This window comes from Sinocyclocheilus anshuiensis, unplaced genomic scaffold, assembly GCF_001515605.1.
Source record: "Sinocyclocheilus anshuiensis isolate Anshui unplaced genomic scaffold, SAMN03320099.WGS_v1.1 scaffold745, whole genome shotgun sequence".
In the NCBI taxonomy this organism is placed as follows: Eukaryota; Metazoa; Chordata; class Actinopteri; order Cypriniformes; family Cyprinidae; genus Sinocyclocheilus; species Sinocyclocheilus anshuiensis.
In genome coordinates this window covers 761,116-778,783 of record NW_015540128.1, presented here as the reverse complement: position 1 = coordinate 778,783, position 17,668 = coordinate 761,116, and the positions used below count along the sequence as shown (strand labels likewise).

Sequence of the window (17,668 nt, the reverse complement as noted above, 5' to 3'; positions counted from 1 at the left end):
CCTCCCTCCGTCCACCCATCCGTCCATCCATCTATCCACCCGTCCACCCACCCCATCTATCCATCCACCCGTCCACCCATCCGTCCACCCGTCCTCCCATCCATCCATCCATCCACTCGTCCATCCATCCGTCCGTCCATCCATCCATCCATCCATCCATCCATCCAGCCATCCGTCTATCCATCCATCCATTCATCCATCCATTCATCCAACCATCCATCCATCAGTATCCGTCCATCCATCCATCCATCCATCCATCCATCCATCCATCCAACTAACCATCCATCCATCCATTTATCCAACCATCCATCCATCATTCTAATGTTCAATCTGTCATTCTATCTATCTTTCTGTCATTCTATTGTTTTATCTATTGTTTTAACATTCTGTCATTCTATCGTTCTTTCTATCATTCATCATTCTGTGTCATTCTTTTTATCATTCTAATGTTCTATGTATCATTCTGTCTATCATTCTAATGTTCTGTCTATCACTCTATTATTTTATCTACCGTTAGACTATTTCTTCTTCATGGCTTCAGTTTAATTAAAAATTAAATGAAAGTTAATTAAATAATTAAAAATAATAAAAAAAAAAAAAACAAACTCCCAAATATCTGAAAATATCTGAAATCCCATGCGTCTGAAATATGTAGCCAGCTTGGCAGGATTTCAATGAAATATATTTAGAAAAATATGTCCATTTAGCCTCACTGTTTACAACATGTGTTTAAGATATTTTTTAAAATATATATTTATTTATTTATGTATTGCTTGCAGTGTGGACTGGATTTGAAAACATGTTTACCCAGAGAAGCATGTATACGGTGGGACAGGATCGTCTCCGTGAGGGACCCATGTGATGCTGAGAGTCTTTCTGTACGACACACATAAGAGTTTAGATGTTAGAGTTTAGTACAGCAGTGAGACTTAAATTTACAGATGAAGTGCGCGTGTGTGTGTGTGTGTGTGTGTGTGTGAGATCCATGCGTCTGTCTCATTGCACATGCGGAGCGTGTCGTTCTGTCAGACTATCGCATTAAAATCCGCCGCTGAGGGAAACCTCACAGGTTTTTTTCAATTACATCTGCTTCAGCGCGTCAAATAAAGGATGCTCCCCGTCTCTCCTCACATCCGTTCTGCTCTGTCCCATCTCTGCCGTCCTCTTTTTGTCTTTGTAAAAGTATTTCCATCTCAGGACGGCGTTTCGTGAAGAAGAGCTGTCATCCGTGCGTGATGCAGATGAGGAGCGTTTGAGATTCAGAGAGTCTTCTACTCTAAGAGCTCGTCCAGACCAGAATTTCTACGCATCTTCTGCGATGATTTTGATGGAAGTCTGCAATTCTGCTGGATGAATTTAACATGTTAAATAGAGCTAAAGTCATTCGCTTCACGCTGAACGTGTTCTTCTTCTGATGTGTTGCTTGTTCTTAAAATGGTCCATATGGTCAAAAGTGTGGAATAATTACGATTATTTAATGATTCTGTAAGAAGTCTCTTCTGCTCGAGGCTGCATTTATTTAGTCAAAATACTGTAAAAATAGCGAAATAATTTTAGAATTTCAAGCAGCTGTTTCCTATGTGAATCTCTGTTAAAGTGTAATGTATTTCTGTGATGCGCAGCTGTATTTTCAGCATCATTACTCCAGTCTTCAGTGTCACATGATCTTCAGAAATCATTCTAATATGCTGATTTGCTGCTCAAGAAACATTTCTGATTATTATCAATGTTGAACACAGTTGTGTGATACACTACCATAAAAAAAGAAGTTAATACATTTATTCATCAAGGACACATTAAATTGATCAGTAAAGACATTTATAATGTTCCAAAAGATTTCTATTTCAAGTAAATGCTGTTCTTTTGAACTTTCTATTCATCTGTGAATCCTGAAAAATAAAATGTATCACAGTTTCCACAAAAATATTGTGCAGCACAACTGTTTTCAACATTGATAATAATCAGAAATGTTTCTTGAGTAGCAAATCAGCATATTAGAATGATTTCTGAAGATCATGTGACACTGAAGACTGGAGTAATGATGCTGAAAATACAGCTGCGCATCACAGAAATAAATTACAGTTTAACAGAGATTCACATAGAAAACAGCTGTTTTACATTAGAATAATATTTAGCAATTTTTGATAAAATAAATGCAGCTTTAGTGAGCAGAAGAGACTTTTTTTCCATATTAAAAACATCATAATTATTCCAAACTTTAGATTAAATGCATCATTTACATGTTTTTAGGATTCTGTGTCAAGTTAAACCTCTGAAATGCATCTCAGACTCGGTTCTGCTGCGTTTCACTGCATCTAGCTGCTGTTGAACACAGAAACACATCTTGTGTGAACGGCCTCTCATCGGGAGCTGAAAGCCCCATCAAATTAACCAAAATATTGCCTAATAAGCGGGGTGTGTGTGGCGCTGGGTCCGTGCGGTGATGGTTTATCATGCTGAGTGCTGAAGTGTTATCTCTCACACACAAAAACAAAGACACAGATAGAATGAGGGCTTCTCAGCAGGTATGAATTAGCAGCGTCTGATGCGCTTCTGAGCGTCGCGTGAATGAAAGCCTCCAGACACATGAATGCATTTCAGTGAAGAGAAACTGAAGCGCCCGCTGCGGAAGCACACCTTCATTTGCACACGCACACACTAGCATCTGTGTGTAAGAAACAAGCATACAGTGTTAATTGAGCATTATTCAGATGCTATTGCACTTATCAATGTTTTGAATTAGTTTTTAGTTTTGTGTTTTTCTGTTTTCTATGAAAGCTTGTTTCCACCATCTTACAATTCAGAGTTTATATAGAGATATAAGAACTATAAACTGAAAATTCTGAGATATGAATTTGCAATTCTCAGAAAGAAATTACAATTGTGCGATAAAAAGTGGTAATTACCTTTTTTATTTTTTATTCTGTGGCAGAAACTAAACAAACTGAATTGCAAGGTGTAATTCTGAGGAAAGAATTCTGAAATCTGAGTTTATATCTCACAATTTTCACTTTTTTCCTCAGAATTGTGAGAAACAAAGTCTAAATTGTGAGATAAAAAGTTGCAAGTATCTTTTTTTATTGAAACAGATTTATATAGTTTGCAGTTTATATTTTGTGATTTTGCATTTTTTTGTTCTCAATTCTTACTTTTGTCTTAGAATTGTGAGATAAAATTACCTTTTTTCATTTTTTTTATTCTGTGGCAGAAACAAGCTTACAGTTTTTATAGTTTTAAATTAATGCATTAATCATGCCTTGTAATGCACTTTATAATGCATTGTACAATCTCACAAATAACTGTAACCTGAGTTAATTCATTATAAATTAATTGTTACTCAATGCATTTTAAATTTGGTTATAATTACGACAAGATATAAATGTAATACAATGAGTCCTCTGCACAATCTGACTTTGCTGCAGCCTAGAATTAAACTGCTGGTGTCGTCTGCAGGGACACCGTTTCCTTGTTTAATACTGTCTGAAAAGCTGCTTTGACACAATTTGCATTGTAAAAAGCACTATATAAATAACAGTGACTTGGCTTGACTTGACAGTGAATGATTATAATGCATTATAGCCTGTAATAGCCATTTACTGTATAATGCATTATACACATAAAGTGTTAGTGGATTATAAGATGAAACGTGTCTCTCTTTGTCTGTGGTCCTTAGGCTCGGATGCTCGGCGGTCTTTCGTGGAGCTGCGGTTCGTGCTGGAGCCGCAGGACGCGGTGACGGTTCGGGGCGGTGTGCTGCAGCTGGACTGCGAGGCGCGCTCTGATCAGGGCGTTCCGGTCATCTCCTGGAAGAAGGACGGCGTGCTGCTGAGCTCGCTGGTCGACGAGCGCAGACAGCAGCTGTCCAACGGATCGCTCCTGGTGCAGAACGTGCTGCACTCGCGCCACCACCGTCCAGACGAGGGCTCGTACCAGTGCCTGGCCTCGCTGGAGGGCCTCGGAGCCATCGTCAGCCGCACCGCTGAAGTCTCCGTCGCCGGTAAGAGATGCTAACTCCTCACGTTTCAGTGACAACTCACTATTATGAGATCAAAATAGGTCCCCTATGAGATTTGCTTAGATCCAGTGAGAGTCCTACAAGGGTTAATAAAGAACTGGTTATTTCAGTAAGTTTTGTATAGTATTTTCTTTACTCTCTACTTTCTAAAACTATGTCTGAAAAGGGTAATATTTTATGTATTTGAGGTCTGAGATGTGGGAACGGTGAAGAGAGAGAGAGGGCAAACATTTTGCATTTTAGGTCAGCATTGCCATCTTATCATCCAATATGTGTCCCTGGAGCACAAAAGCAGTCTTAAGTCGCTGGGGTATATTTGTAGCAATAGCCAACAATACATTGTATGGGTCAAAATTATCATTCTTCTTTTATGCCAAAAATCATTAGGATATTAAGTAAAAATTATGTTCCATGAAGATATTTTGTAAATTTCTTACCGTAAATATATCAAAACTTAATTTTTGTTTAGTAATATGCATTGCTAAGAACTTCATTTGGACAACTTTATAGATGATTTTCTCAATATTTTGATTTTTTTGCACCCTCAGATTCCAGATTTTCAAATAGTTGTATCTCGACCAAATATTGTCCTATCCTAACAAACCATACACCAATGGAAAGATTATTTATTCAGCTTTCAGATGATGTATACATCTCAATTTTGAAAAATGTACCCTTATGACTGGTTTTGTGGTCCAGGGTCACATATTGTGTTAAATAGCCTGCATAGCACTTCATCTTTTATAACATGGGATTTTGACCAAATATCTTCAAGCTTGATTTTTGCAAAATGTTGCAACAAAATGTAAAAAAAAAATTGTTTTTTTTTTGGTGAAGAATTACAGTTTTAAATGCATATAAACGCAGCCTTGGTGAGCAGAAGAGACTTTGTTAAACACATTAAAAAAATTTCCAAACTTTTGAAGGAAACTACATATGTACTGTAGGTATATATTATTTTATATTTAAATATTTAGAAAACAAAAGTTTAAAGTCCAAGATGCATTTAGAACAAAATATTTTACTGAAGATTTTCATATATAATGACAACAAGTAACAAAATTGCAATAACAAAAAAAAAATTGCACAAAAAAGTCAAGTTGTCAACTCACTGAAGAGGATTAAGCACTGAAGATAGTCTGAGATGGACTGAAACGTTTGCTTTAAACATTTTATATATTCATGGCAGACGCTTTTATCCAAAGCGACTTATGCTGCATTTAAAGTACACATTTACATTTTTATCAGTTCATGCATTTCCTGGGATTTGACCCATGACCCTTGTGTTGCAAGCGTCTGCTTCACTGTTTGAGCTTCAGGAAAATAGGTAAATAACTGGAGGAATAACAAAGAGCAGTAAAAGGTATCACTGTTTGCACTTCAAACCAATGTGTTTATGATTACAATAATGAATTATAATAATATGAAAACAAATACCAGTTTGTGAAATCAAGCAGCATAACAAGCTGTTTAGTAAAATAACTGAAAGTGAACGACACCAGACGACTGTTCTTGCATTAAAAATATGGTGGATATACTGAAGGTTAAACTTTTCTCAGAGGAGTATTTTTCAGTAATGTCAGGTTGGGGCAAGTTGTCACATTTATTTGATGTTTTGTTGAACTGTGTTTATTTTCCTCATGAAGATGAACAAACACTGACGAGTCATTAAACCTCAAACATGTCTGCTGTTCAGGAGCTCCTGCTAATATCAGCTAATCACTTGACTTTTCCTATGATTTACTAGTATTACTATCCTTGTGGGGACATTTGGTCCCCATAACGTGATAAATACCAGGTACACACACACTCGCACGCACGCACACACTCACACTCACACGCACACGCACGCACGCACGCACGCACGCACACACTCACACGCACACGCACACGCACACACACACACACACACACACACACACACACAGATAATGTGATGGCATTATATATTCACATGTGCTTCATTATCACAGCATTAACATCATGCAGCAGGTTGTTGCAGTAATATATGCGCCGCCTGTTGTTTGTTTTGACCCGCAGCGTGAGCTTACACACGTTACATCAGGACTCACACTAACGCCAGACACACATGTCACAGTTTTCAGAGTCGCCGCATCGCTGCTCTTCTCTCACTGCACAACTCTCTGAGTTCCATCTAACTACTGTTGCTCTCTATGGGCTTTTATACTGTCTGTTTAAGTGTCAGTGATGCAGTGTTGCCAGATATTGCTACAAAAAAAAAATTCTTGTGGTTTAGAAATAAGATATTCATCAAGCAGCTTTCTGTGCACACGATCTGAGACGGAACACAATACGGATGAGTGGCTATTGTATGGCTGGCATAGAGGAGAAACAATAATGTACAGTATGTGGAAAATAATGTGTTTTTTGAACCTTAAACCGCATAAACACATTTCATTACACCAAATACAGAAAATAATGTTTTTTTAGCAACATCATATGACCCCTTTAAAGTGACAGCAGCCTAATAGTCCTGCTGCTTCTGTTATTTAATGTTAATTAAACAACAAAAGAAACATGAGAATTTCTTTCCCTGCTCTTCACTAAATAACTTTAATAACATCAATGTATATTTAATTCATACGGTGAAGTCTATGCAGCGTTTTAATTTTACATTTGATTGCTTTATTCAGTTTCTGTAGACTAGAGTATTATTTTTTAGTAGGCTAAATAGTTTATTTCATTTATGTATTTTTTTCTGTTGTACTTTTTCTTATATTACTGACCGTTTCAACTCACTGTTGTTTGTTGTCTGGCACTGATTTAAAAGAAAAGTGACATCCAGAGAATCAATAAATTATGAATAATACACTGCCATTGTGTGAATAATATGTAATCATGTAATCCACAAAAAAGTAATTTTAATCTGATTATGAGCTTTTTAAAGCATAATATAATCTCATTACAAGTACTATTTTTGGGGAATCTGATTAATCCAGATGACGTGATCAGTTACTACCCAGCACTCATGAAAACACTCATGATGTTCAAATGGTAGGAGAGAAAGACAATTTACAGCACATTAAGTCTTGTTTTCAATGATTGTGTCTTTATGAAGACCGTATTTAGGCTTATTGCACTGAAAGCCTTTTTCATTTGTCATTTTCACAAGTGTCTGCAAAAAATGACTTCTTAGCTCGTTTTAATGAGTTGTTTTGCAGTGTTTTCCAGTTTAAAAATTATTAAAACGAGATGGATTTATTTGAGAAGCATCACTGCATCAGATAGTAAGTTTTGATAGTAAGTGTGTTTTCTAGAAGAATTCAAGACACATTTACTTGCATCAGATAAAGTTAATAAGTTACAATATGAAAAATATAATGCCTTATGCATTGTTGTTGCACACATGAATTGATCTTGTTTAAAGGATTTTTAGATACTTTAGTTTGACAGCAAGACACGAGGAACAGGATTTTTTGGCGTGTGTGATGTTTTTTGCTGTACATTAGTGCTTCTGATGGATCAGTGTGATGACAGGATCATAATTATTATTATTCCAGGTATTATTATCCCCTCACTAAAGGTCTGTCAGATCACACAGAGTTTATTGGAGTTTGATCGCTCATGTAACCTGCTCTTTTACCAATCACATGAATTCTAATTCATGTTTGTTTGATTATTTATTTTGTTGTTTAATTTTATTTTTATTTAGTGTTTCATTGATTTTTTTAACTTTCCTTTTCATTCATTTTTTTTTTATTTTGCATTTCTTTTTACGTTTTTATACTTTATTTGAATTTTTTTCAATTTTTTGTTTAATCATGTTTGATTTCATTTTTTTCCCTTTTCATATGTATTTTATTTCTTTTCATATTTTTCTATAATTTATTCATTAATTTCAAATTGTATTATTTATTTATTGTATTCACATTTTTACATTTTTATATTTATTCTTACATAATTTTTTATTTATTATTCTTTTATTTTAATTTAATTTTTGTCCATTTATTTATTTATTTTCATATTTTGCTGAATTGAATATTTAGCTGATCTGGTTTGTTCAGGTGCAGTGTGTGTTTTCTCAGAATCTGCTTTGGTTTGAAGTGTCTGTCGACAGAAGAAATGTGGCATTTGAGAGTGTGACGAGTCTTTGAGTTCATTAATTTCCCATCTGTGGCGAAACTTTATCTGGAATATGATTTCTTTCGGAAGGGCAGCAGTTCAGTGAAGAAGTGACCTTCATGAGGGCTTTAATTCACGCGTATTAAAGAGAGCACTCGTCCTCTAATCGCTCTGTGATGAAGACGGCCTGAAATAAAGCCCAATGCTGCGGCACAATCTTCTGATTATTCACAATCACTCCAACACACTCGCCTTTATCATCGCTACTGCAATATATGAGCACAATCCAGGTTCGTTTGTTTGTTTCTTCATTCATTCATTCATTCATTCAAAAATTAAAATATATTTTTATATTTACAAAGTGTAATTTATTTTTATATTTATAAAAAGAAAAATATTTATTTTTCTCTTTATATTTATTTATTATTATCAAAGATATCACTATATTGAATATAATAATATAATATTAATAAATATTAATCAAATATAATAATAGAAATAACATAACACATTAAATATAATTTAAATAATAATACTAATTTTAAATTTATTGATGACAAATAATATAAACCTGTTTATTGTTTTTTTAAAACACATTCAGTTTTTTAGTACTGTTACAGAAATCTGATCTGTTTAATTTATGTGTGACTGAGAAATATGCGGCACATTCAGTTTATTAGTTTGTTTATTTTAAGACAAATGCATGGAAGTTTTACATGCAATTCAAATATATAAATCTTCAATTTAGGCCTAAATGCTTTTTTGAGTGCCTGTTTCTTCACGGGAAAATCACAATCTGTATTCACACACAGGTTTACTGACAATCATAATCATAATCACAGTGAGTATCTAGACTTGCATTGTGTGTCTTATGATGGATGATATAGTCTATAAAGTAATAATATTGAATATAAAATAATATTAAAATATTGATATAATATCACATATATTAATATAATAATATTAATAATGGCCAGGACTATTTCCTTTAATCTCAATGGGACCATCCTGGAAAAAAAAAAAATACATAAATAAAAAAACAATAATAGTATTTGTTAAAATATTATTATTATTATCATTATTATTAATAATAATAATAATAATAATAATAATAATAATAATGCCTTAAGGCAAATAAGGCTTGTGTTTCTGTTTGGGGTCAGAATATGCTGCTGAATCGTCTCTTTGAAGACGCTCCTCCATCATGAATATTTCAGGCTGATGGAGGAGAGAGTGATGAAGGAGAGAGTGATGGAGGCGAGAGGAGAGAGTGATGGACGAGAGAGTGATGGAGGCGAGAGGAGAGAGTGATGGACGAGAGAGTGATGGAGGCGAGAGGAGAGAGTGATGGACGAGAGAGTGATGGAGGCGAGAGGAGAGAGTGATGGACGAGAGAGTGATGGAGGCGAGAGGAGAGAGTGATGGACGAGAGAGTGATGGAGGCGAGAGGAGAGAGTGATGGACGAGAGAGTGATGGAGGCGAGAGGAGAGAGTGATGGACGAGAGAGTGATGGAGGCGAGAGGAGAGAGTGATGGACGAGAGAGTGATGGAGGCGAGAGGAGAGAGTGATGGACGAGAGAGTGATGGAGGCGAGAGGAGAGAGTGATGGACGAGAGAGTGATGGAGGCGAGAGGAGAGAGTGATGGACGAGAGAGTGATGGAGGCGAGAGGAGAGAGTGATGGACGAGAGAGTGATGGAGGCGAGAGGAGAGAGTGATGGACGAGAGAGTGATGGAGGCGAGAGGAGAGAGTGATGGACGAGAGAGTGATGGAGGCGAGAGGAGAGAGTGATGGACGAGAGAGTGATGGAGGCGAGAGGAGAGAGTGATGGACGAGAGAGTGATGGAGGCGAGAGGAGAGAGTGATGGACGAGAGAGTGATGGAGGCGAGAGGAGAGAGTGATGGACGAGAGAGTGATGGAGGCGAGAGGAGAGAGTGATGGACGAGAGAGTGATGGAGGCGAGAGGAGAGAGTGATGGACGAGAGAGTGATGGAGGCGAGAGGAGAGAGTGATGGACGAGAGAGTGATGGAGGCGAGAGGAGAGAGTGATGGACGAGAGAGTGATGGAGGCGAGAGGAGAGAGTGATGGACGAGAGAGTGATGGAGGCGAGAGGAGAGAGTGATGGACGAGAGAGTGATGGAGGCGAGAGGAGAGAGTGATGGACGAGAGAGTGATGGAGGCGAGAGGAGAGAGTGATGGACGAGAGAGTGATGGAGGCGAGAGGAGAGAGTGATGGACGAGAGAGTGATGGAGGCGAGAGGAGAGAGTGATGGACGAGAGAGTGATGGAGGCGAGAGGAGAGAGTGATGGACGAGAGAGTGATGGAGGCGAGAGGAGAGAGTGATGGACGAGAGAGTGATGGAGGCGAGAGGAGAGAGTGATGGACGAGAGAGTGATGGAGGCGAGAGGAGAGAGTGATGGACGAGAGAGTGATGGAGGCGAGAGGAGAGAGTGATGGACGAGAGAGTGATGGAGGCGAGAGGAGAGAGTGATGGACGAGAGAGTGATGGAGGCGAGAGGAGAGAGTGATGGACGAGAGAGTGATGGAGGCGAGAGGAGAGAGTGATGGACGAGAGAGTGATGGAGGCGAGAGGAGAGAGTGATGGACGAGAGAGTGATGGAGGCGAGAGGAGAGAGTGATGGACGAGAGAGTGATGGAGGCGAGAGGAGAGAGTGATGGACGAGAGAGTGATGGAGGCGAGAGGAGAGAGTGATGGACGAGAGAGTGATGGAGGCGAGAGGAGAGAGTGATGGACGAGAGAGTGATGGAGGCGAGAGGAGAGAGTGATGGACGAGAGAGTGATGGAGGCGAGAGGAGAGAGTGATGGACGAGAGAGTGATGGAGGCGAGAGGAGAGAGTGATGGACGAGAGAGTGATGGAGGCGAGAGGAGAGAGTGATGGACGAGAGAGTGATGGAGGCGAGAGGAGAGAGTGATGGACGAGAGAGTGATGGAGGCGAGAGGAGAGAGTGATGGACGAGAGAGTGATGGAGGCGAGAGGAGAGAGTGATGGACGAGAGAGTGATGGAGGCGAGAGGAGAGAGTGATGGACGAGAGAGTGATGGAGGCGAGAGGAGAGAGTGATGGACGAGAGAGTGATGGAGGCGAGAGGAGAGAGTGATGGACGAGAGAGTGATGGAGGCGAGAGGAGAGAGTGATGGACGAGAGAGTGATGGAGGCGAGAGGAGAGAGTGATGGACGAGAGAGTGATGGAGGCGAGAGGAGAGAGTGATGGACGAGAGAGTGATGGAGGCGAGAGGAGAGAGTGATGGACGAGAGAGTGATGGAGGCGAGAGGAGAGAGTGATGGACGAGAGAGTGATGGAGGCGAGAGGAGAGAGTGATGGACGAGAGAGTGATGGAGGCGAGAGGAGAGAGTGATGGACGAGAGAGTGATGGAGGCGAGAGGAGAGAGTGATGGACGAGAGAGTGATGGAGGCGAGAGGAGAGAGTGATGGACGAGAGAGTGATGGAGGCGAGAGGAGAGAGTGATGGACGAGAGAGTGATGGAGGCGAGAGGAGAGAGTGATGGACGAGAGAGTGATGGAGGCGAGAGGAGAGAGTGATGGACGAGAGAGTGATGGAGGCGAGAGGAGAGAGTGATGGACGAGAGAGTGATGGAGGCGAGAGGAGAGAGTGATGGACGAGAGAGTGATGGAGGCGAGAGGAGAGAGTGATGGACGAGAGAGTGATGGAGGCGAGAGGAGAGAGTGATGGACGAGAGAGTGATGGAGGCGAGAGGAGAGAGTGATGAAGGAGAGAGTGATGAAGGAGAGAGTGATGGCTTTCATCCGCGCAGCTCGAGAGCGGCGCAGGATCTTTGCTCTGTCTGTGTTCTCCTCATTCTCTGTGTCTGTGTTCAGGTGAAGCTTCTGCATTCACTGCGCTTCTGTCTGAGCTTTGATCTGTCCATCAAAGCGTGTTGACCTGCAGATCCGGTTCCTCTCGCACCTGCAGGAGACACACAGCATGCATGCACAGGCTTTCCTCAATCACACTTTCTTAACTACTTTCATTCATGAATTAATAACATGAGACATCTGTGCTTTGTTGCCCTGGTTTGGCAATTCACCAGCAGTATTATTGAAATAAATAAATATATAAAATAATAATATTAAATCTAATTTTCAAATAATATCTGAATATAAAATATTAAGTATTAACAACAACAATGATATAATTATTATTATTATTGTTTAAATATTAAATAATATTAATAGTATTAAATAATATATTAATGTTAAATGTAATTTTAATAATAATATTATTATTTAGCAATATGTCAATTAGCATTTATAAAATCTTAAATAATATTCAAATAATAGTATTTAAAACATTCATATTTAATAATATTTATTTAATAATAATATTGAACACTGTATGAAATAATAATGTTGTACAAAACTCATATAAAAATAATACTATAATAATAATAATATTTAAGTATTAAATAATATTTCAGATAATATTAAAATAATAAATAATACATTTAATACTACACATATTTAATATAGCTAATATTTTATATTAATATTTCATTACATATATTTATATATTAAAAATTATTTAACATTAAAACAGTTCACTATATTACAAGTATGTATTATGCATGTGACAAATAAAGAAACTTAAACCTTAAATATTAAATATTAAATATTTATTTATAATTCTATTATAATTTAATAATCTCTGTATGTGTCGGTTTCACTGAAGCCAAGTCAGATTAGTTTCTTAGATATTTACGTAAGTTGCAGCATTTCTAGAAGATATTTGACACGCTGTGTTAACACTTACTTGTTAAAACTCTAATCATAATGAAGATGCAGCAGGCTTACAGTACAGTAGAGTTACAGTATGTGATGTTTGCAGAAAATTCCATTTAAAAATCCTGATCTGAGTTTGGTGAGAGTCGCTGTGAACCCAGTGACTGAAGTTGTGAACACAAACTCAACACAGACAGACACACACACACACACACACACACACACACTCCTTCCTCTCTGGAGCTCTGCAGAGCTGATTAAACACAGTGTTTGCGTGATCTGCTCGTTTGAGAGCTGCGTTCCTCCTGCGCTCGTCAGATCAAAATTTAATGTCAGTCCCAAAAACTGTTTACTCTGATTAAAATGCGAGATCCTGCTGCTGAGAGTCTGAAGCCTGTATTTATAATGCATCATAAGTGCCTCTGAGTTCATTATCAAACTCTTCATAAAGTATTATCATACGCATTATGATGCGTTACAGCGAGAGCACAGGTGAACAGATCAGATCCTCAGGTAGCTAATCACAGTATATTAGGACCACTGTTTTGTATTGCAAGTTTTCTGAAATGTTATGTTTGTATGTGCAAATGAGGGATTGTCTAATTAAATATGCAGTCATTTGCATTCTTTTTTTTTTTAACTCTGGTTATGTATTTTTTTTTATACTAGTTTTACACTAGTTTGTATTAAAAAATCTGAAAATAAAAATTTGTAATGTAAAATATAATAATATATTAATAAGATTAATACAATAATAAATTCTAACTAAAATTTTAAAAATAGAATATATAAATAATAAATTACTTATAATAAATAATTTAAATCTCAGCATCTAGAAATTCACCAAGCAAAGTTGAGATTTTGATTTCACAAGTGTTTCTCCTGTTGGTTTAAGGTTGATAGGGTATTATTTTAGTATCATTTACATATTTTAGTTTTTGTTAATATATTGAATTAGATTTTGTTTTTATATTTTCTGCTTTTATGTGAATTTTAGTGAAAGTTTTAGTAATTTTGTTGTGTTTTTGTCGTTTTTGTTGTTTTATTGTCTATAATGACATTAATTATTTCAGTTTTACTTATTTTAGTACATCAAGTTAAACGAATGAAAATGAAATAATTGTAAGTTATATTTAAAAATAGTTTATTTTATTTCAGTTGACCGTAAAATATCATTCAGCCAATATTTTATTTCAAATAATATATTACAATTTTTTCACTGTCTTCTCTGTTGTGTGTTTGTGTGCCGTCTGCTTGTGTCAGGCGTGTATCGTGTTGAATGGTCTTGTTATTGTGTTGAATGGTGTTGTTATTGTGTTATGGTGTTGTTATCGTGTTATTGTGTTGAATGGTGTTGTTATTGTGTTGTTAACATTTAATGGTGTTGTTATGGTGTTGTTATTGTGTTGTTATGGTGTTGTTATTGTGTTGTTAACATGTAATGGTGTTGTTATGGTGTTGTTATGGTGATGTTATTGTGTTGTTATTGTGTTGTTATCATGTTATGGTGTTGTTATTGTGTTGTTATGGTGATGTTATTGTGTTGTTATTGTGTTATGGTGTTGTTATTGTGTTGTTATGGTGTTGTTATTGTGTTGTTAACATGTAATGGTGTTGTTATGGTGTCGTTATTGTGTTATGGTGTTGTTATCGTGTTATGGTGTTGTTATGGTGTTATGGTGTTGTTATGGTGTTGTTATCGTGTTGTTGTGTTGTGTTGTTATGGTGTTGTTATTGTGTTGTTATCGTGTTGTTATCATGTTATGGTGTTATGGTGTTGTTATTGTGTTGTTATGGTGATGTTATTGTGTTGTTAACGTAATGGTGTTGTTATTGTGTTGTTATTGTGTTGTTATGGTGTTGTTATTGTGTTATGGTGTTGTTATCATGTAGTTATGGTGTTGTTATCGTGTTGTTATTGTGTTGATACCGTGTTTTTATGGTTTTGTTATTGTGTTATCGTGTTGTTCTGGTGTTGTTATTGTATTGTTATCGTGTTATGGTGTTGTTATTGTGTTGTTATGGTGTTATGGTGTTGTTGTTGTGTTGTTACCGTGTTGTTATCGTGTTGTTGTTGTGTTGTTACCGTGTTGTTGTTGTGTTGTTATCGTGTTGGTATGGTGTTGTTACTGTGTTGTTATCGTGTTGTTGTGTTGTTATTGTGTTGTTACCGTGTTGTTATTGTGTTGTTATTCATGCATATATATTATAATATTTTTGAATATTTGAAAGTATTTTGACAAATATTTTACTAATATATTTAAGTTTTTGTTATTTTATTTGTTTTAATTTTAATTTTATTTTGAAGTTACTCTTTATTTTTTAGTTATTTCAGTTTTAGTAGATCAAGTTAAACTAGACAAAGAAAGATGAGATAAGATGAGATGCGAAATTTTGCTTTTGCAGCTAGCTAAAATTGCATACACACACACTCACTCACACACACACACACACACACACACACACACATATATATATATATATATACAGTATTATATATATATATATAAAATATATATATATATATATATATGTATATATATATATATAAATGGACTGAATCCGTCTTTGACTTCCTGTTGAATTGGTTTGCATACAGCAGCGTCCCTCAGCTCTGCTAATGAGGCCCAGCGTAACGAACACCACTGACGGATTACGAGCCGCCGCGTGTCTAATTAGCAGAGCAGTGACCGCAGAAACGCTCGGTGATCAGCAGAGAGATGCAGGCGAGCGGCCGCTGCTCTGCAGCAAAGCATTGTGGGTCATTAGACTGCATGCTTAAGAAGAAGAGCTTAATTAGTCTGCGAGGGTCCTGGCCTTTGTGTCGACTCAATAACATACTGGCACAAAGGAGACAGAAATCACTGTTAAACAGCCATACAAAGAGTGTCGTTTGTTTGACTTTGTGCCACTGTGACCTTCCTAATGATAATTGGCTTGTAATTAATTTCTTTTTATTCATTTATTAAGTAATAAATGAAATAAATAATAAAGTAAACGCCCACTGCTGTGATTGGCTAATAGTTGTGTATGATTGACAGCGTAAATTCCTCACAGATGGACGCTGCTGTGATTTCGGTTAAAAACCGAATCGGTCGGTGGGGCTTAACAGGCAGCGATGTAGAATCAGTGGGTGGGACTAAAGAGGCAGTGATGTAGAATCGGTGGGTGGGGCTAAACAGGCAGTGCTGTAGAATCGGTAGGCGGACTAAACAAGCAGCAATGTAGAATCGGTGGGCGGGGCTTAACAGGCAGTGATGTAGAATCAGTGGGCGGGGCTTAACAGGCAGCGATGTAGAATCAGTGGGTGGGACTAAACAGGCAGTGATGTAGAATCGGTGGGCGGGGCTTAACAGGCAGTGATGTAGAATCAGTGGGCGGGGCTTAACAGGCAGCGATGTAGAATCAGTGGGTGGGACTAAACAGGCAGTGATGTAGAATCGGTGGGCGGGGCTTAACAGGCAGTGATGTAGAATCAGTGGGCGGGGCTTAACAGGCAGCGATGTAGAATCAGTGGGTGGGACTAAACAGGCAGTGATGTAGAATCGGTGGGCGGGGCTTAACAGGCAGTGATGTAGAATCAGTGGGCGGGGCTTAACAGGCAGCGATGTAGAATCAGTGGGTGGGACTAAACAGGCAGTGATGTAGAATCGGTGGGCGGTACTAAACAAGCAGTGATGTAGATCGGTGGGCGGGGCTAAAGAGGCAGCGATGTTGAAGCAGCGTTAATCATCTTCTGCGGAGGTGGTGCTTATCCACACTCTTACATCATAGAGTAGAACATTCCACAAGCTGTCATTTTGGCAGACTGCCTGCAAATGTTTCAGCATATTGAATAGGGCTTTTGCTGAAGGTTATTCTCACATGGAGTCGCTGTAATGAAAGCAGACACAAATGAAGGGATGCAAACAGCTGTAGAGAAGCTCTGAACGTCTGTGACGGAAGTGAACGGTGACTCAGGGTCTGTGACATTTGCAGAGCTCGTGTTCAGAGACGCTTTAGATGTGCTGCTGAACACAAGTCCGGGAACGTCAGAGAATCAAACTCTCCATCTCTCTGATTCATGACAAATGAATCAAATGTGCAGGTGGACGTTATGAGTGTAGATCTTAGCCTTCATCATCCATCCTCTTCCTCTATCAGCTTCAGCAAGAAACACTGGAGGAAAAGAACACTCATTTAATAATTTAATGTAATGCATTAATTTTCAGTTAGTTTCATTTAGCTTTTTTTTAATTGTTTTATATATTATTATTTTGCTTTAGTTTTTATTTTATTAATGTTTTATTTTAGTATTATTATTATTATTATTATTATTATTAAATTATTACATTTTTATTTTATTTTACTTTTCATTTCTTTTTTACTTTATTTTATTTTTTTATTTTATTTTAATTAACTTTTTATATTTTTTTACCTTTTTAATTTTATTCTTTTAATGTTTTTTTTACATTATCACATTATTATTATATTTTACTTTTTACATTTTTATTTATTTATTTTTATTTTAGAATATTTCTCACAAACTGTGGCTACTATCTGTGTGTTTGACTCTGACCAGCACTGGAGTGTCAGGGGGAGTGGCCAGTGCTTGTGTAGCCAATCAGAAACTGTCTCTGACTGTCCGTCATCCTGTAGATACAGATTTGGTTGTATTTTAATTTATTCAGAACTGTTTTTCAGAGTTTACTGATGTGAGTTTTGAAGAAAAGCTGAAGCTAGTGAAACACCTGAAATGATTTACATCACCTTCAACATGAGGGAAGATTGTAGGAGTCAATTGAGTTTCCTCACTCGTTCCCTCT

The 17,668-nt window shown here is 37.4% G+C and overlaps 1 protein-coding gene across 1 annotated transcript in view; it reads left to right on the top strand.

The window, feature by feature from the left end:
* The window catches only part of dcc (DCC netrin 1 receptor), a 187,354-nt gene that overhangs the window by 57,954 nt on the left and 111,732 nt on the right, over nt 1-17,668 (top strand). The window contains exon 2 of the mRNA XM_016484514.1: nt 3,674-3,997. Within this exon, the coding sequence (XP_016340000.1) occupies nt 3,674-3,997 (324 nt within the window). The remainder of the gene's footprint in view (nt 1-3,673; nt 3,998-17,668) is intronic.